Source organism: Salvelinus namaycush, chromosome 6 (genome assembly GCF_016432855.1).
Source record: "Salvelinus namaycush isolate Seneca chromosome 6, SaNama_1.0, whole genome shotgun sequence".
Classification (NCBI taxonomy): Eukaryota; Metazoa; Chordata; class Actinopteri; order Salmoniformes; family Salmonidae; genus Salvelinus; species Salvelinus namaycush.
Window position 1 is genome coordinate 10050634 of NC_052312.1, and position 20500 is coordinate 10071133.

At 42.7% G+C, this 20500-nt stretch overlaps 1 protein-coding gene across 1 annotated transcript; it reads right to left on the reverse strand.

Moving 5' to 3' along the window:
* Positions 1-105: 105 nt before the first annotated feature.
* On the reverse strand, positions 106-17898 carry LOC120049621 (activated CDC42 kinase 1-like). Its single transcript, XM_038995934.1, has 15 exons — positions 17592-17898; positions 7120-7304; positions 6678-6748; positions 6375-6560; positions 5998-6150; positions 5587-5717; positions 4722-4868; positions 4419-4545; positions 4037-4183; positions 3715-3809; positions 3091-3303; positions 1724-1797; positions 1016-1530; positions 826-921; positions 106-625 (listed from the first exon to the last, which is right to left on the reverse strand). Exons 2-15 carry the CDS (start codon positions 7280-7282, stop codon positions 422-424), a joined length of 2322 nt encoding a protein of 773 aa, XP_038851862.1. The 5' UTR covers positions 7283-7304; positions 17592-17898; the 3' UTR covers positions 106-421.
* Between the last annotated feature and the right edge of the window lie 2602 nt (positions 17899-20500).

A 20500-nucleotide genomic window follows, 5' to 3' on the forward strand; every position in this document is an offset into this window, starting at 1 on the left:
GAAAGGAAATTACATCACACTGTGTATTCTCTTGATTCTACGACATCCCAGCTCTAATGACTTGGTGTAAAATTGAGGAGCATGAGCCACATGTACACCACTAGCTCATGCACATTTTGTATCAACAATTTATTCAACAAACATAATCAATGCTAATACAATATATACAAATTCATCCTGATACAACTATTTTTGAGAACAGAGAGGATGTGGCAGTTCATCACAAAAAAATATGTTTAACAGAACTGTAAAAAAGGATAAAATAGTATTTAAGGACTGTAACGTCTTTATGGTTCACTCCATATATATTAAATTCCTGTATTATCCTCCTCCCATCTATTTAATTCCTAAAATTCCTTGTCAGTTCCTCTTAAATGTTGTAAAGCTTTATTGTCTGTTGTTTCCAGTATCCCTCCACCTCTCATACTCCTCCTCGTCTCTCCATGGCAGCAGGGGGTGTCCCTCTCTCTCCATCCTTCCTCTTCCTCTCTCCTCCTCCAGTCCTGTCCTCCCGTACCGTTCTGATCAGGTAGCGACTGGCCTGCTGTAGATTCCACTGGTAGCGGGACAGGATCATGACGCAGTCGTCACGAGAACACAGGCTCAGAGAGTACAGCTGCTCCATCTGAGAGAAGGAGAGAGAGATAAGTGAGGTTGGGGCATCATATTTAGTATTAATTACATAAACACTGATCCAAATACTTAATTTTAGTATTCTTAGTTAACTACGTTGGTCAATGGAGAACACATTTTAAGTATATGTAAATAAAATATGCATTTTTTCAGAATTATTACATAAGAATTATAAGAGAAATTCTGTCTTACCTTGAGTTGTTGCTGGGCCCTTACAGGGTTCCACTCATTGCGGCGAAGTGCGTTACGAACCTCCTCATTGGTTACTCCATGCACCGCCTCCATGACCTGACCAATCAGAATACCTTAGTAAGTTAGACCAATTAAAGAGCCTGAACTGTCTAACACCTCAAGAACTAAAGACCCTACATCCATTCCATACCTGTGCTATGACGGCTTCCCTGGTGCGTTGCACTTGAGGCGGGTACCTCTCCCTCTCTCGTTCCCTCACCACCCTCTCCTTTTCTTGATCCCTCTCCTTGTCCCCATAGTTATCCAGTGTTGGTGTTGACCGTGCCATGTGGGCCATCTTGCCCAGATTGCTTCCTCCCATGGTCTGCAGTGGTTGGGGCTGAGGCTGGGCTTGCTGTAGCATCTGCTGCTGTGGATGTGTTGGAGGCTGTGGAGGCCATGAGGTGCCTGGGGCTGGATTTGCAGTAGGCCTCTGATCTCGGATCACCACCTGGGGGATCTTGAAGTTTTTGGGGTTGGGTGGTGGCGGGCGAGCCGGGGGGTTGATGCTGGCCTCGCTGAGCCTACGGATGTCCTGCTGCATCACCACGTTGTGGGCCCCCATGGCGGGGACGGGTCCACGACGGGGGTCCACCCTGACCCCTACTACCGTCTGAGTCCAGCTCTGGGGATCGCTCAGGACAGACTCCAGACTCCTGGTCATACCTGGGGACAGAGGGATAGTTATATTAAACATATTTATTGTGTACAAAATACGTATAGTATACAGCATGTTGGGGGGTGGTAATCCCTAGTTTGTATCGAACTTCCGACCTGTTGCTCTCAATGCTAGTAGAACATGGATAACATGTTCGTATCAGCCATATGTTGATCAAAGACATCTGCTTGACGTCGTTACCTGACATTTTCTGTAAATTGGAGCCCTCTTCCTCGCGATCTCTGTTTGCTGGGCCGCTCCTCCAGTTTACGCTCCTGAAAAAGGTCAGATAACAAAACACAGGTAAACACACTCTCCAAACACACACTGGTCACAGCCTCTAAGCTGAGTGCGGGCTGCAGCTCCCCCGGGGCTGTGTAGAAGAAATATCAGCGCGCACAGAGAAGCACGAGATTCAACTTCCTAGAGTTTTCCCCGTTAGTTAACACTATCAACATTTCCCTTTACTGTGGCAATTGTGATGGAATCATTGCAATATTAGCCACTTTCAATGCAACATACCAAAACAAACTATGCAAGACTTAGTATGCAAAACGAACTATGCAAGAGATGTTGTTGTAGGCAGAACGCATCTGAGTAGGATTCTATTGCATTGACATGCACGACTCAGGCCCGCACTCTACAGACCGGCGCGCCATAACGAATCAGAGCTGCAGTAGGCCTATATGCAAATAGACAATTGCCATATATGGATCTGTGCCATTCACTTTGAACTGGACTGTGTTTACAGCATGAGCGGTCGTGAGTAGATGCGCTTGTTTTGAGATCAAAGCGTGAGCTGCATGAAGCAACGTGTACATTTTGTTAATATCCTTTGCTAGTTAGTGAGTTATTAGCCCAGTTATAGATGATGATGTGTAGTCAGCAATAGGGGAGTGATTGCTTCCTACAAGAGCACAAAACTTTGAAAAGCGAGTCAAGTAAAGAGCTGTTTTTGTCTTAAAGGGGCAGTGTTGTATTTTGAGACGGGCTTGAATAAGTAGCCAATAGGCAGAGGGTAGCATAATTTGTCTGATTCTCTGTCATAATTGTATGGGAATAATGATGCATTTTTAAAGTGGATTCTTGCATCAAACAAAATTTTCAGTCACCTCTCTGTCTGAAGGACAAGTGGATAAACAGGTTAATGTCAAGCCCTGCATGTTTTTTTCCCAAGGTCTCTGTAGGCCTACAGTTTGCGCTCAGCAGACCTGAAATTTCTTCAGTGATGAAAACATTTAAAGGGAACATTGGTCATGGGATGTATACTCAAAGGTTCAAAGTCATACTACATTTATCATATAGCCATGGGTTGAGTAGGTTGTTACATTACCTCATGGTGGAATGTTTACAAAAGGAAAGTGCTGAAAACTAAGTGGAAGGTGGTTAATACACAAGCTAAGACACTCGTGCAGGCAGTTTCTGCCTTAACCAACTCGTCATCGTCAAACATTGCAAGAAAACAGCGCTGTTGAATGCAGGAACCAAGGTTAGCATACAGCATGATTAAGCCCCAGCAGCAAAACGTTATCCAAGCCTTATCGAAACCTAGTTAAAACTTGACTGACTCATCGAGGCGCTCCGGGGTGCCCCAGCTACGGTCGGGGTGGGTGTCTCCATGCCCTGTGTGCTGCAGACTGCCCTTCAGAGGGGTAGAGATGAGGCTGGAGGCAGGGGCAGCGGGAGGAGCAGGAGTGCTGCTGGGGGCAGCCAGGCTCGGGGGGAACCAGCCCACCGTCAGGGTCCTCTGGTTCTGACCCTTCCACTCACACAGCTCCAGACTACAGGGGAAGAATCACATTAAGAACCAGTGACCATTGTACAATTTCAACCAGTGAGTTATAACTGTTTATACTGACTTATAGACTTAACTAAAAATATAAACTGCTTATAAATCCTTAACAACCCTCTTGACACTTTTACATAAAACTCTGCATAATGTAGTGTTAGCCAAGTTAAGAAAAGCAGAGAGAGCGTGGAGTAATTGTAAGATTTTTGTGATAAAGAATTTGATAATACCCCCCTCTCAAGAATTACCACAAGGGGGCAAGAATGTGAGAATTAGGGTTAACCATCAAATCAGGGTTGGAATGCGGTTCATGAGTGGAGCTCTTTGAAGGAGCAGGTTTAACAAATTAACCCATCTTTCTTTGTGTTCATAAATGTTCTCTTTCTTCCTATCCCTCACTCACCCATGGTCTATGACGGTCACTAGGTCGTTGGATAGCAGAGTGAGTTTCCTAGGTTCCGCAAAGTCCCTCACAGCACGCACCTCTATAGGCTGAGCCTGGATAAAGGGAGGAAGGGGAAAACTATTTAAGCACGTCTCAAAGTGAAAATGGACTGTATTTTTGTCACTGCCGACATGCTTAAAAAGTAAACATGTTTAGGAACAACTGAATTAGAGCAGAGTTCACCAAACTCAGTCCTGGGGCCCCCCGGGTGCACGTTTTGGTGAGTATAATGTAACTGTATACAGTGCATAACAATGTACATAGAAATGTGTAGTCTTACCTCTGCCACCAGAGTGGTGAGTTGGGAAAAGGTGGGTCGGTCAGATGGGGTGCAGGCCCAACACTTCCTCATCACAGAGTAGAGTTCCTGAGGACAGTCAGGGGGTCTCTCCATACGCTCTCCCTCCCGCTCCACCCTCCACAGGATCTGAGGAGAGAAAAGAAGAGAGGAACGTTTAATGACAAAGACATATTCAATATCTCTACATTGCAATTTTTGTGGTCACACACACAATACAGAATTTGTTTTTTGGTACAAAGGGCTCAAATATTTCAGACGTCGTACAGATGCTTGGAGCCTTGAGTCGTTGTGAGTCATGGTTTACCTTAAAGGTGTACAAAACTGTCTCCATACTCAATTTCAAAACTTTTTCTACACATACCTGTCTGCCAGATAACCCCAGCCAAGGCTCCTCACAATAGGTGAACATCTCCCAGAGGAGGACCCCAAACATCCACATGTCAGAGGAATGGGTGAAGGAGCCCAAACGCAGACTCTCTGGGGCACACCTGGAGGGTGCAAGAGAGAGATGGAATTACTACAAACTGACAATCATTCAGCAAAGAAAATCCCACAGTAGTGATATCTCCACATCGGCTTCCATTAGGTTACACTGCTAAACAATCAATGACTTGTAAATAACATTTCCCCCCACACAATCCTTGAAGTTTCCTCCTCAGCTCACCAGGCAAAGGGGATGCGTCTGTGGGCTGTCATCATGTAGTGGTCCTTCTCCTGACTCAGGCCCCTCATCAGCCCAAAGTCCCCGATCTTCACCATCTCCCTGGATGCCAGCAGAACGTTCCGGGCAGCCAGATCCCTGTGAATGAACCTGGAGGAGATAGAACACAGGCACGCTTTACCAGCCAAAACCACAAATGATACTGGGTTTTCATTGGTTAGAAGTGTCTTCATCCGCCTCTGGTCAAATTTGATTGGCTTTCAGGAAATGTATTACGTTGGTCAGAGGAATTGTTTACATTTAGGGTTACGGTGAGGGTTACAGTAAAGTTAGTGGTTAAACTGGCATATGTGTTTGTAGCAAAGATTTTTATAACTAACCCAAGATAGACCACGGCCTGTCGTTTCAAATGGGAACAAACGAATCATAGCGGGCAGAACAAGCAAGGAGTTGGGCAGAGCCAAGCGCAAGCTAGCGAGATGCTAATGCAGAATTCTAGCAGACATTTGCATATTTCCATTAGGGAATGCCTACTCTGAAGTGTGCGTGTGCAATAACTCAATTTGCCTTTGCACTCCTTCTAAACAACGCTATTTTTTACAACTTTGGCAAAGGGTAAAGTCTACAAAACTTAGTCCACACTGTTTGTAACCGATTCTAGTTTTGGGAACAGAAAACGGTATTGAGATCAAATGTATTAGCAGAATGTCGGCCAAAATCTATCTCGTTCCATCTTCTCCCACTGCCATATGTGGTAGTGAGTGGAAACACCAAGCGGATGCTTCACATTTATACATCGAGTGAAATATCGGTCTCATTGTTCTATCTGTGGTTGTAGTCTGTAGAGTGGGACTGTTTTGTGTCTCACCTGCGACCCTCCAGGTACTCCATGCCTGCTGCTACCTGGGTGGCGAAGAGCCAGAGGCGTGCTAGGGGGTACTCGTACTGACGAGAGCGCAGCATGTCATAGAGGGATCCCAGACATGCCACCTCTGTCACCTGGGGGAAAGATAATAAGGGACTTCTTTGCTCTGAGGATTTTACTTTCCCCCCTCAAATTCCCTAAGTGAATTCTGTGATAAACATAACATCTGAATGACCACTGAAAGTTTCTTTGCATTTGAATGGCTGTATTTGAATAATCAATCTTCCGATTAGAATATTAGCCTATTGGGCCCAGGAATTAAAGGAGACAGGATTTCAATGTAGAAATATGAGGAATACTAAATATGTTTTATACGCCATCTTTCAGAGGATGGAAAGAATATGGCAGTCTCACCATCTTAAGGGGCTGTGTGAGCACCACTCCGTAGAGGCGGATGATGTTGGGGTGGTCTAGAGACTGCATGGTGGTCACCTCCTGGAGGAAGTCTGTCAGCGTGTCCGTCTGTCTGGACAGGCTACTCCTCAGAGTCTTCACCGCCACTGGCAGCTGTCACGGCAACAGAAAGGAGAAGGATGGATGAGTTAGGTGTACTGATTAATAACATTTGGGATAGATGATCGGGAATATACTGTAATGCAATTTCTATTGATCTTTAAGATATCTTGCCCTGTGTGACTTCCAAACAGGCAACCTAGCTCTGGCTTTTCACTAGTACTGCTGCATATCTACATTCATAACATTGGACTTGGTGTCCCACTAGAAACACTCACCACTCTCCCAGTGGGGGTCTGCCACTCTCCCCTCTTCACCACACCGAAGGAGCCCATGCCCAGCTTCTCCCCTAGAGATAGTTCACTGTCCTGGATCAGACAGGTGAGTGCCCGCCCTCCTGTCTCCTGGCCCTGCCCCATACTGCCCCATTGGTCACCGCCCTCCGGACCCCGGCCACTGAAGACCTGGGAGAAAAAAATATAAAAAAAATATATATAGTCAAATAAAAAAAATTCTAAAAATGTTTTACAATTAACAATCTTCAAAGAAATACATTGTGGGAGGTGGTGTACATGTCTTACCTTGGTGATCCATGACTTTGGTCTCATGGTGATCTTGTACCGTTTCACAGCGTCCCATAATCTTCTCTGTCCTACATGTCAACAAATAACCATAGATCATAAAACAAAATAGATCAACAGTACTTACAACTCACTTCTACCGTAACCCACTAATCTACTGGTAGTGCCAACATGGAGGATAGTTTGCTTGTGGCTAGATGGTATACCGCTATGGTAAAAAATAAATAATCAAGTTCGTGTCACTTAGAATTTTTGTATTTTAGCTAATACTAACCTTTTTTCTAACCTTAACCCAATTCCCCTAACCTGCTGCGTTAATTATCCTAACCTGCTGCCTAAATTGCTACGAAAAGTCACTTTAAATCAGTAACTGTATACCATCTGGTCAAAACAGCAAAACTCTGATACGAATAATTTGGAGGCAACTGCGTCGAGCACTGACCTGGTTTGCTGATGCCGATCTGCTCGAGGTCAGACTCCTTGACATAGTTGAAGTGCTCTATGCGGGTGATGTTGAGGCCGTCCCGGACACGCAGGTAGAACCTCTCCAACTGGACCTCGGCCAGGAGGTGGTACAGCCACTGAGTGTCCTGGTCCATCAGCATGACCCTACAGGGCACCACAGCACTAGTGGGATCAAAGAGGATGGAGGGGAAGAATCATGTAAAGGTGCTGTTTCCATCGGCCTTTTCAGTGGTGCTGGCTGGAATTGCGTGGAGTACCGGAATTAGCCTATATTGCTACCATCATGCCACCCAAAGTTAAAGGTTGGAGTAATGGAGTGGACAGTATTTCGCGATCACAGGTGCGAGACCTTTCAAAATCAACAAAAATATATCTACAAGCAATTGGAACTTTTTCCAAATACTGGTGAACTTAACTAACAAAAGAATGGACGATCTGACCAGAGGTCCAGGACCTTCAGAACAGTTTGCAGTTCTCCCAGGGAGAGGTGGGTGTCCTGACAGAGACTTGCTGCAAGATGGAAAAAAACGAAGTTCTCTCGAGATGACATCAGCACTGTGTGTGAATCATAAGACATGGATGGATTCTGAGGAGAATGTGAGAAGAATTATCACAAAAATCTGCAGATGGATCATAGGAAGATTGAGGTGGAGCCACACCCACAGGTCTGGAACACCTGTAACCAGCCCAGGTGACAGACCCAGGCTGGTAGTCGTCAAGTTCCTAAGGTTCAAGAACAAGACGGCTGTTCTGGAGAGAGCTAAGAAATTGAGAGGAACCAACATCTTCCTCAATGAGGACTTCTCTAAAGCTGTGCGCCAGAGGTGGAAATAACTCATCCTAGCTATGAAAGCTACCAGAGAGCGTGGGGACACAAGCTCATTGTCCATCCTCCCTCCCTAAAGCCTGGGAAGAATGAGAGAGCCAAGCTTCAGGGTCAGTAGCTTCAGCCTAACATCCCACAGACCTGATAAACAAGGTATTTATTAATTTTACCATATTAGAGTGCCTTCAGAAAGTATTCATACCCCTTGACTTATTCCACATTAAATTCATTTTAGGGAACACTAAAATAACACATCCTAGATCTGAATGAATGAAACATTCTTATTAAATACTTTTTTCCTTTACATAGTTGAATGTGCTGACTACAAAATCACACAAAAATTATCAATGGAAATCAAATTTATCAACCCATGGAGGTCTGGATTTGGAGTCACACTCAAAATTAAAGTGGAAAACCACACTACAGGCTGATCCAACTTTGATGTAATGTCCTTAAAACAAGTCAAAATGAGGCTCAGTAGTGTGTGTGGCCTCCACGTGCCTGTATGACCTCCCTACAACGCCTGGGCATGCTCCTGATGAGGTGGCGGATGGTCTCCTGAGGGATCTCCTCCCAGACCTGGACTAAAGCATCCGCCAACTCCTGGACAGTCTGTGGCGCAACGTGGCGTTGGTGGATGGAGCGAGACATGATGTCCCAGATGTGCTCAATTGGATTCAGGTCTGGGGAACGGGCGGGCCAGTCCATAGCATCAATGCCTTCCTCTTGCAAGAACTGCTGACACACTCCAGCCACATGAGGTCTAGCACTGTCTTGCATTAGAAAGAACCCAGGGCCAACCGCACCAGCATATGGTCTCACAAGGGGTCTGAGGATCTCATCTTGGTACCTAATGGCAGTCAGGCTACCTCTGGCGAGCACATGGAGGGCTGTGCGGCCCCCCAAAGAAATGCCACCCCACACCATGACTGACCCACCGCCAAACCGGTCATGCTGGAGGATGTTGCAGGCAGCAGAACGTTCTCCACGGCGTCTCCAGACTCTGTCACGTCTGTCACATGTGCGTGTGAACCTGCTTTCATCTGTGAAGAGCACAGGGCGCCAGTGGCGAATTTGCCAATCTTGGTGTTCTCTGGCAAATGCCAAACGTCCTGCACGGTGTTGGGCTGTAAGCACAACCCCCACCTGTGGACGTCGGGCCCTCATGGAGTCTGTTTCTGACTGTTTGAGCAGACACATGCACATTTGTGACCTGCTGGAGGTCCTTTTGCAGGGCTCTGGTAGTGCTCCTCCTAATCCTCCTTGCACAAAGGCGGAGGTAGCGGTCCTGCTGCTGGGTTGTTCCCCTCCTACGGCCTCCTCCACGTCTCCTGATGTACTGGCCTGTCTCCTGGTAGCGCCTCCATGCTCTGGACACTACGCTGACAGACACAGCAAACCTTCTTGCCACAGCTCGCATTGATGTGCCATCCTGGATGAGCTGCACTACCTGAGCCACTTGTAGACTCCGTCTCATGCTACCACTAGAGTGAAAGCACCGTCAGCATTCAAAAGTGACCAAAACATCAGCCAGGAAGCATAGGAACTGAGAAGTGGTCTGTGGTCACCACCTGCAGAACCACTCCTTTATTGGGGGTGTCTTGCTAATTGCCTATAATTTCCACCTTTTGTCTATTCCATTTGCACAACAGCATGTGACATTTATTGTCAATCAGTGTTGCTTCCTAAGTGGACAGTTTGATTTCACAGAAGTGTGATTGACTTGGAGTTACATTGTGTTGTTTAAGTGTTCCCTTTATTTTTTTGAGCAGTGTATCTCATATACATACACTATCAAAAGTTTTAGAACACCTACTCATCCAAGGGTTTTTCTTTATTTACATTTTTTTCCTACATTGTAGAATAATAGTGAAGACATCAAAACTAGGAAATAACACGTATGGAATCATGTAGTAACCAAAAAAGTGTTAAATCAACATTTTATATTTGAGATTCTTCAAATAGCCACCTTTTGCCTTGACAGCTTTGCACACTCTTGGAATTCTCTCAACCAGCTTTACCTGGAATGCTTTTCTAAAAGTCTTTAAGGAGTTCCTGCATATGCTGAGTACTTGTTGGCTGCTTTTTCTTCACTTCGCGGTCCGACTCATCCCAAACCACCTCAATTTGGTTGATGTCAGGGTATTATGGAGGCCAGGTTATCTGATGCAGCATTCCATCACTCTTCTTCTTGGTCAAATAGCCTGGAGGTGTTTTACGGTGGGAAATATACATGCGGAGATCCGTTCACCCACACCGTGTCCCACAAAGACAGTGATTTGGATTCCAGCCCAAATGACAAATTCCACCGGTCTAATGTCCATTGCTCATGTTTCTTGGCCCAAGCAAGTCTCTTCTTCGTATTGGTGTCCTTTAGTAGTGGTTTCTTTGCAGCAATCCGACCATTAAGGCCTGATTCACACAGTCTCCTCTGAACAGTTGATGTTGATGTGTCTGTTACTTGAACTCTGTGAAGCATTTATTTGGGCTGCAAACTGAGGTGCAGTTAACTCTAATGAATGAAAACTCTGGGTTTTCCATTCATGTGGCGGTCCTCATGAGAGCCAGTTTCATCATAGCTCTTGATTGTTTTTGCGACTGCACTTGAAGAAACTTTCAAAGTTCTTGAAATGGTCTCGTAGTGACTGACCTTCGTGTCTTAAAGTAATGGACTGTTGTTTCTCTTTGCTTATTTGAGCTGTTCTTGTCATAATATGGACTTGTGCTTTTACCAAATAGGGCCCTACCGTGTCACAACAAAACTGACTGGCTCAAAAGCATTAAGGAAAGAAATTCCACAAATTAACTTTTAAACAAGACACACCTGTTAATTGAAATGCATTCCAGGTGACTACTTCACCTCATGAAGCTTGATGACAGAATGTCAAAAGTGTGCAAAGCTGTCATCAAGGCAAAGGGTGGCTATTTGAAGAATCTCAAATATATTTAGATGTTGAACACTTTTTTGGTTACTACATGATTCCATGTGTGTTATTTCATTGTTTTGATGTCTTCACTATTATTCTACAATGTAGAAAATGGTAAAAATAAAGAAAAACCCTTGAATGAGTAGGTGTTCTAAAACCGGTAGTGTAATTATTCACAACCCTTTGCTATGACACTCCAAATTGAGCTCAGGGGCATCCAATTTCCTTTGATCATCCTTTAGATGTTACCAGCAAGAAAGAGGAAGAGGGAGGCCCAACTCGGCAGGAAATCTTTCAACCAGCATGTGGTGTTAATTTTGTCGTTTCGTGAGTGTCTCGAATTTGGTAAACGTAAAACATTGGTTCATTTGCTATGCTGGGTTTATTTGCTTGAATAGAAGTTTCATAATGCTTAAGTTTTTACAAGTGTAATGATGATATACAGTATATATACACAAAAGTACAGTTGAAGTCGGAAGTTTATATACCTTAGCCAAATACATTTAAACTCAGTTTCACAATTCCTGACATTTAATCCTAGTAAAAATTCCCTGTCTTAGGTCAGTTAGGATCACCACTTTTTATTTTAAGAATGTGAAATGTCAGAATAATAGTAGAGAGAACGATTTATTAAAGCTTTAATTTCTTTCATCACATTCCCAGTGGGTCAGAAGTTTACATACACGCAATTAGAATTTGGTAGCATTGCCTTTAAATTGTTTAACTTGGGTCAAACCTTTTGGGTAGTCTTCCACAAGCTTCCCACAATAAGTCGGGTGAATTTTGGCCCATTCCTCCTGACAGAGCAGGTGTAACTGAGTCAGGTTTGTAGGCCTCCTTGCTCACACAAGCTTTTTCAGTTCTGCTCACAAATTTTATATAGGATTGATGCCACTCCAATACCTTGACTTTGTTGTCCTTAAGCCATTTTGGCACAACTTTGGAAGTATGCTTGGGGTCATTTTCCATTTGGAAGACCCATTTGCGACCAAGCTTTAACTTCCCGACTGATGTCTTGAGGTGTTGCTTCAATATATCCACATAATTTTCCAGCCTCATGATGCCATCTATTTTGTGAAGTGCACTAATCCTTCCTGCAGCAAAGCACCCCCACAACATAATGCTGCCACCCCCGTGCTTCACAGTTGGGATGGTGTTCTTCGGCTTGCAAGCATCCCCCTTTTCCTCCAAACATAACAATGGTCATTATGGCCAAACAGTTCTATTTTTGTTTCATCAGACCAGAGGACATTTCTCCAAAAAGTACGATCTTTGTCCCCATGTGCAGTTGCAAACCGTAGTCTGGCATTTTTATGGTGGTTTTGGAGTAGTGGCTTCTTCCTTGCTGAGCGGCCTTTCAGGTTATGTCGATATAAGACTCGTTTTACTGTGGATAGATACTTTTGTGCCTGTTTCCTCCAGCATCTTCACATGGTCCTTTGCTGTTGTTCTGGGATTGATTTGCACTTTTCGCACCAAAGTACGTTCATCTCTGGGAGACAGAACGCGTCTCCTTCCTGAGCGGTATGACGGCTGCGTGGTCCCATGGTGTTTATACTTGCGTACTATTGTTTGTACAGATGAACGTGGTACCTTCAGGCGTTTGGAAATTAATCCCAAGGATGAAACAGACTTGTGGAGGTCTACAATTTTTTCTGAGGTCTTGGCTGATTTCTTTTGATTTTTCCCATGATGTCAAGCAAAGAGGCACTGAGTTTGAAGGTAGGCCTTGAAATACATCCACAGGTACACCTCCAATTGACTCAAATTATGTCAATTAGCCTATCAGAAGCTTCTAAAGCCATGACATAATTTTCTGGAATTTTCCAAGCTGTTTAAAAGCACAGTCAATTTAGTGTATGTAAACTAATGACCCTATGGAATTGTGATACAGTGAATTATAAGTGAAGTAATCTGTCTGTAAACAATTGTTGGAAAAATTACTTGTGTCATGCACAAAGTAGATGTCCTAACCGACTTGCCATAACAATAGTTTGTCAACAAGAAATGTGTGGAGTGGTTGAAAAACGAGTTAATGACTCCAACCCAAGTATATGTAAACTTCCAACTTCAACTGTATGTGGGCACCCCTTAAAATTAGTAGATTTTATTTCAGCCACACCCATTGCTGACAGATGTATAAAATTCAAGTACACAGCCATGCAATCTCCATAGACAAACATACCAAGTGCGCTATTTTTCCGATATTGCGTACCGGTGTTACACAGCAATAGCGTTACTGCGATTAGTTTCACGACATACATACTATGAAACGCCGTTTGGGTCTTTGCGTGTCAAAAAAGATACAGTAGCACTGTCAAACCTGTACAAAAAAAGTCTGCAAACACCGGCCACGAACGATGTGTTTACAATCCCGCGTTGGTAATAAAGCATCGTTTGTCGACCGCAACTGCCGGGGTAGCTAGCTTTAGCTTGGTACCTAGCTAGCACCAATACAACCAGCCTGAAAACAATGACCAGTAGAAACTGCAGTCATTTTCACTATTCTTAGCAATGATTTAGGAATCCTTGTGAGTAAGTATTAGCTAGGTTGCCACTTGTTGTTCACCTATTGAACTTCAGTTCACTAAAATAAATAGCTAGTCAGCTACTTAACCCTGTGGTCCAAAGATAACGTTATAAGTAGTCAGCTAGCTTCATCATTTTGCACTATTGGTTAGAGCCTGTAAGTAAGCATTTCACTGTAAGGTCTACACCTGTTGTATTCAGCGCACGTGACAAATAAACTTTGATTTGATTTAGTGAGGTTCGAACGGGTCGGGTTGTGTGTTGCGAAGCTAGACACAATAAGGATTAGGCACAATAGTGGAATTTGCGGGTTGCCTTCAAATTAAAAGTATGTCATTGACAGTGATGCAAATGAATACAAATATAATTAGGCCAGACTATTTTGAAGGCTAACAGCAAGTTCACTATTGTGGTTCATCCTTATTGTGGCTAGCTTCACATAGATGGGTCTGACCACCATTAATCAAATAAGAACTGTCTTATAAATTCTGGTTATTTTAGATGACACCTAGCTATATAGTTAGCTAGTTAACTACAGCTACTGAAACAGATTATGTTGTGTTATTTGCAAAGACCCAAACGGCGTTCCATAGAAATCCTGGTTGAGAATGAAACGACTGAACAAATAAACTGCACAGCAAGTAAGTGAAAGAAATAGGATTTCATTATGTTTTACTGGTAATTGGGACATAGGTAAATGCCAACAAAATAACTTTTTGGTCAGTGTGGTGTGTGTAACCTTTATTTAACTAGGCAAGTCAGTTAAGTACAAATTCTAATTTACAATGACAGCCCGGACGAAGCTGGGCCAATTGTGCGCTGCCCTATGGGACTCCCAATCACGGCCGGATGTGATACAGCCTGGATTCTAACCTCTTGCACTGAGATGCAATGCCTTAACACACACAAGGATGCAGTGGTCTAACTATGTAACTGTACTAGAATGCTTAAAAGGCCGCAAACATTTTCAATATCGGTTATCGGTATAATTTTTTTAGCAAGGAAAATAATCGGAATCGGTCAAAATGTAATGTCGGTGCATCACTAATAATAAGATGATAGTTGAGCTGTTTTGTTATATTTCAGTGCAGTCTTTGATGTTATTGATCATAAATTTACTGGCAGGCTTTACATCACCTGCCATCACATGGTTGGAGAGTTATTTATCCAGTAGAACCCAGAGAGTGTTCTTCAACGGAAGCTTCTCTAACATCAGATATGTACAGTGCGGTGTCCCTTAGGGCAGTTGCCTTGGGCCGTTACACTTATCTGTTTGTACAAATGATTTGCCACTGGTCTTAGACAAAGCTAGAATGACTATGTATGTGGATGATTCCACACTCTACATGTCCGGCAATATGGTGAAGTACAGCAAAGTAAGACATAGCAAAACTGCAGCTGGCTCAAAACAGAGCAGCACACCTTGCCCTTAAGGGTGCATCAGTGTTTTGTTACTTGTGTTTTGTGCAGACACCAGGAAGAGTAGGTGCTGCTTCTGAAAAAGCTAATGGAGATCCAAATAATGTATCAGGATGGTCCGGTTCCATTAGTAAAACAATATATCCTTTCTTTGTCAAAGTCATTTCTGATCTAACTAGAATGGGTAGGTAAGTACGCAAGGGTATAGCTTTCCCCAGTCCAGTCAGTGATCACCTTAAGGGAATTAAGGGAGGATGCATTTCAAGCAAATTCCAAGATACAGCATAAGCACTGCCTTGTTGCTAATTCCCAGCAGCTTCACCATTTGAATATTATGCATAATTGAATTGGGAATTCACAGATTTTGTTCAGTGGAGGAACATCAGAGAAAGTCAAAGAGCTGTAACCAAAGGAGACGTTATTGAATTGAGGCTCAGAAAAGGTACTGAGCCAGCCTGTTTTACCGTAATTATGTTCAAAGTTCACATACTGGCTTCTTCTGGTCGCTATGGACACCCATAACAAGAATTCATCAATAAAAAGTCCTGAGTTGACGCGCTGTCTAACACAAGAGGGAGCCGAGTGTGACAGCTTTCAGTACCAGCCAAACACTTAACAGACCTTTATTTTGTATCAAATCAACACCATAAAATAACCCTAATGAGCAAAAAAACGTTTATCTGGCACCAAAGTCAGTGTCAGCTGAATCAAGTTTGTTATATCACATTTGTTGGGGAAAATCCCATCACCCCTGTTCACATGGACAAAGAACCAGTTACAGAAACAGAGTGTAGATGAGAAGATAGCAGACGAGGGGAAAGCGACGATTGGGGAGAAGAATTAACCAATGGAGGATGGGAAGAGAGGGTGGGACAGGAAACAAAGAGATGAAAGTGTGTTAGAATAAGAATAAGCCAGTGGGTGTTAATCACTTAGTTTCAAAATACATTTGCTCACTGTTTACTGCTACCACATATAAAGCTAATCATACCGCAACATTGGTGCCCATCCTTCGGTTCTTAAATCAAGTAACGTATTTTTGTCCAGCTCCTACATCAACTTTGAAATAGTATTTTTTTGCAATCTCAAAGCAAGCAAGCCCACACGTCTGTTGCTCAGAGACTACTGGAAGTGCATGTTCCTTCTCTCTGTCTTGATCTCAAATTTTGCAATTCACAAAGAGGCGCAACCTGTGACGCCAAGCTGTAATTTCCAACAACTACTCAACGTCCATCTAACTACACACGTCATTTCATGTCCTTGTCTGCGTGTGGACTTCCGCGTCAGGGAATTGCCGCTATAAAACAACCACAGAGAAGGGTGTGAATCAGAGGCCTACATTCTTGTGTCAACTACTCTGGGAAACCCAAACCAGTTCTCACATCATCTGTCTGACATATGAGATATAACATGTGTGTATGTCTATGTTATAGCTGATGATGGGTACCTGATGTGGGTGCAGACTGTAGCTTGGTTAACAAATGAAGGCCATATCAATTTTGTATTTCCACAGTAAGACCGACAGAAACACATTGATGCAGACAGACGCAAGAAGGGGCTAGCCCGGACAAGCACTATTCCTGTCAAAAGAGATTCCCAAGGACAACTCCCAAACCCACACCCAACTATCTCATGAAAGTCACAATCCTGTGCCAAGTCTGCAGTAAAAACATGCGAGCAACCAATCACGGGTCATTTCTCACGCATGCCATTGCTTTGAGGTTATTCAGCTTTATGTACACAGGAATGCATCTTTAACCCACTCAGTTACTGAATAATGAGTGTTAGAAGAGAGAGGTAGCTATAGGGTTGTTTGGGCCTATTTGCTCTGTCCATGAAGCATTTGGGAGGCTTTGTTTACAATTGAGGCTACGTCTTTTGGTACTGGCTGGGTGGGTGCACTCGATCAATTAAATACCAATTAATGGAGTAACTAGTAACATAAGCATTTCGCTGCACCTGCCATAAAACCTGCAAATCTGTGTACGTTACCAATAAGTAAGTTGAGTAATTATTTCAGAGAAAAAGATATATATATATACATATACACACAATCCTGGGTACACACTAACCTCTATTAGCAGTGACATAACTATTTGCCTACAACCCTTGTTAAATAAGTATTTCCCAAACTCAGTCCTGGGGACCCCAAGGGGTGCAAGTTTTAGTTTTTGCCCTAGCATTATACAGCGGATTCAATTAATCACATCTTAATGCTGAGTTGACTATTTCAATCAGCTCTGTAGGTCTAGGGCAAAAACAAAAACATGCACGCTTTGGTTTGGGAAACACTGCCATTGTCAAACTGTGTTTATTTTCAGTTGAGCTTGCTGGTGAATGGTCAGCATTAAAATGATCATCCATGACTTTCGAAAAAATAGTTTAGAACAAAAATGTGAAAATATGCTTTGATTTATCTGGTTCCTACACCTATAAAGGCATGCATTGGAGCTTACAGAAAAATGCGTTTCTCTAAATCAAATGCTTGATTCATTCTTGCCTATCAAAATGTCATTGCCATTTTTCTCAACAGAGTTAAAAGTAACTCCTTGCAACATTTGTTACATTGGACTTGATAGTAAATCAAGGTGTAGGCCTATGAATTACTGAACGCCACTAACTGTAACGTTAGTTGTGGGACGCCATTGTTTTGGCTTTCAGAATAAATACTGTCAATATACTGTATTGACTGGTCGGGTAAATTGATGCCAAAGGCTAGTTCAACAAAGATGAGTGGTAAATACTTACCGTCAATAAAATGACCGAAAGTCTACTGGGGCCACGATCTTGCTTATTTATGAACCCAGCTTTCGGTTATACGCGACAACGACAAATTAAATTATTCCCAATAGGATCGAGACCTAGAGATAATCCACATCACATGCCATACTGTTTTTCTTCATTTCGTAAACAAATGATCATTATTTTGTTTTCTTAGTGTTGTCGGTTGTTTTATTTCATCGCAAAATATCTGAGAATCCTCACTTCAACTGGTGTGTTTCACGCTACCTGTCCACAGTGCTCTCTCTGCCTCTTCCTCATATTTTCACTCCACCCCTTTTCAACGTCCACCTGTGCTACACTTGCCCAGCCACCCGCCTACACGTCACATTTAAAAAAAAATAATGTATGACGTAAGTTATATAACAATAATATATTACACATAATAATGTTGCGCAATCACACCACAACTACTACAATTATATAGGCATTTGCCTAATTATCATACATTCTCATAGCTCTTTTGAACAACTTGAATGCGCATTATGCATCAATTATAAATTAAGATAAATATGTTATATCATGTATGTTGTATCCTGTGTTCTCCTTTGCCTAAAACGTTAGTGATTCAACCTCCCTTTTATTTATATTTTCATGTGTGGACAAAGGGCCCTGAATGTGGACATTGTAAATTCTAAAGATTAAGTTGAAAAGCAGGTGACCATAGCATAAAGTGAATCATATTGCTGTTATATTCCATCAATAACAGCATCAGGGTACTTCTCTCCATCGATCTTTTGCTTGTTTTGTTTGAATGATGTCGAAACTTGCCAGCAGCAATGACTCAAGTACTGTAGAGAAACTATACTCTTTCTCTCTCCCTCCCTCTTTACTGTGCATGTCTGCTCCTGCCTAGCCAGTCTGACTAGATTTTTGCCTCTCCCATGGCCTCCGATTTGAATGTGCACCCAGGCAGCAACAAAGTGGAGTGTCCCTTACATGCACTTCCTTGTACTAGTGGTATGGTACACACAACACAATAGAAAGGGAATGACGCTCAATTTAAAGGACAATCAAGAGTGGCGCTCAAAGAGTCTATTCTCATTTTAAAAAACAGTGGAAACTGGTTCTCTTTCATGACATTATCACATGGATATAAAATGACCGAAAGGGCTTCCGAGTGTCGCAGCGGTCTAAGGTATTGCATCACAGTGCTAGAGGTGTCACTGCAGACCCTGGTTCGATCCTGGGCTGTATCACAACCGGCCGTGATCAGGAGTCCCATAGGCCGCACAATTGGCCCAGCATCGTCCTGGTTAGGGTTTGGCCGGTGTAGGCCCATCATTGTAAATAAGAATTTGTTCTTAACTGACTTGCCTACTTAAATAAATAATATATATATATATATATACTGTTAATGTATGATTATGTATCAATAACGACTCATGTAAAAATCATTGTTATTGTGGAAAGAGATCATTGCTATATCAGATATTTTGTATTGGTTTTGTAGCAGTGACGCATTGCTCAATTACCATTCATTTACCAAGTGGATTGAGAAATATAATGACCTAATGATACCAAGTTGCGATGTGATATTCCGTTTCTAGAGAGGATGAGTATGTGGGAATAGTGGTAACCATAATTTTGTCTTTAAACGTATCTGTCACAGGGTTCAGAATGCAAATTCTTGAGCAAAAGGTTCTTAGTGTCAGCTTACAGCAGGGAAGCTCATACTTTATGATGTGTGTGTGACCTGGAGGCTTGTGACATTTTTCTGTAGCCTTTTCTCACCTGACAATTGGGACCGGGATCCACCTCAGATGCTCCACAGATGAAAGGGGAAACCTTTTAGGGGTAAATTATCATAATCTTTAGATGCTCTTTGTTTCACAGGAAGCATGTTCTTGGTGCTGTAACAGTCATGTGAGGAAAGTTGTCAGAATTTGCATCAGACCTTCTGCCCCTGAAGTGTTTATCAAAACATTAAGCAGGTGATCATTGAGCAGAGTTTGGAAATCAGCATAAAAAGGCAAAAGAGTGAAGGGTAATAACCCAGATTAGACATTGGTGTGAGGTCAAACTTGTGATATTTTTTTTCTGCATCCTCATTTCACATTTTCTGCATATAAAATAATGTACAATTGGATGGTACTAGACAGCAGCACCAGTACAGGATCGTTCAAGATGTTGAGATTAAAAATACAACAGCACTCTCTGCTGTTGGTTTTTCAAACGGCGCTCTTTTCTTCTTCTGAGGCGCGCTTTCATGGCGTCATCGACGCGCGACAAAATTCCTTTGAAAATAAAAGTCCCCGGAAGTTTTTTTTTTTGTTAGTACGTTTGCAATGTATAATGTTTCAGTGCTATGCAATTTGCTATTATATCTAAACCATGTTGAAACTAAGTTTACAGACAAATGTAATATTCTTCCGGGAGGATTTTGGTCTGGCGTTGATGTTTAGATAAATAAACCACACGTTGTGAACAAACGTCTTTGTGGAGTCAAAGAGACAGAGCAACATCCTCCTAATTCATGGATGTGATATGTCAGAGTCCAAGGATGTTCTTTCTTTAGTGAATAGTGGTATTGAACTTGAATATGACAAGCAGAGACTGGTATTTTTCTATGAGGACATTCATTCCTAAAGTAAACTTATGGCACAACAGTACATAAAGACATACTCAAAAGTAATGACATGCTAATGACAATAAGCTGCTTATCATTGAGTTCTGGCTGACTTTACAGCATGTGCACAACAACAGTCGGATGTGTGAAATGTTGTGTGTTTCTTTTTAAAATCTTAACATTTTCAGACTTTGAATCTCAAAAAGTAAAGTAAGCTTCATACCAGTTGAAGAGAGTGTGGAAGGTACTGCGTCTCGAAGGAAGAACATCTATCAGATACACCTTCTGCCTGAGAACAATGATGAAT

What these genes read in the sequence shown, in the direction of transcription:
- LOC120049621 (XM_038995934.1), bottom strand. Translation starts at nt 7,282, where the DNA reads ATGCTGATGGACCAGGACACTCAGTGGCTGTACCACCTCCTGGCCGAG. An exon ending in CAATTTACAGAAAATGTCAG is followed by an intron (nt 1,531 to 1,723) that starts GTAACGACGTCA and finishes CTCTGTCCCCAG; the next exon opens with GTATGACCAGGAGTCTGGAG. An exon ending in GGGCCCAGCAACAACTCAAG is followed by an intron (nt 626 to 825) that starts GTAAGACAGAAT and finishes TCCTTCTCTCAG; the next exon opens with ATGGAGCAGCTGTACTCTCT.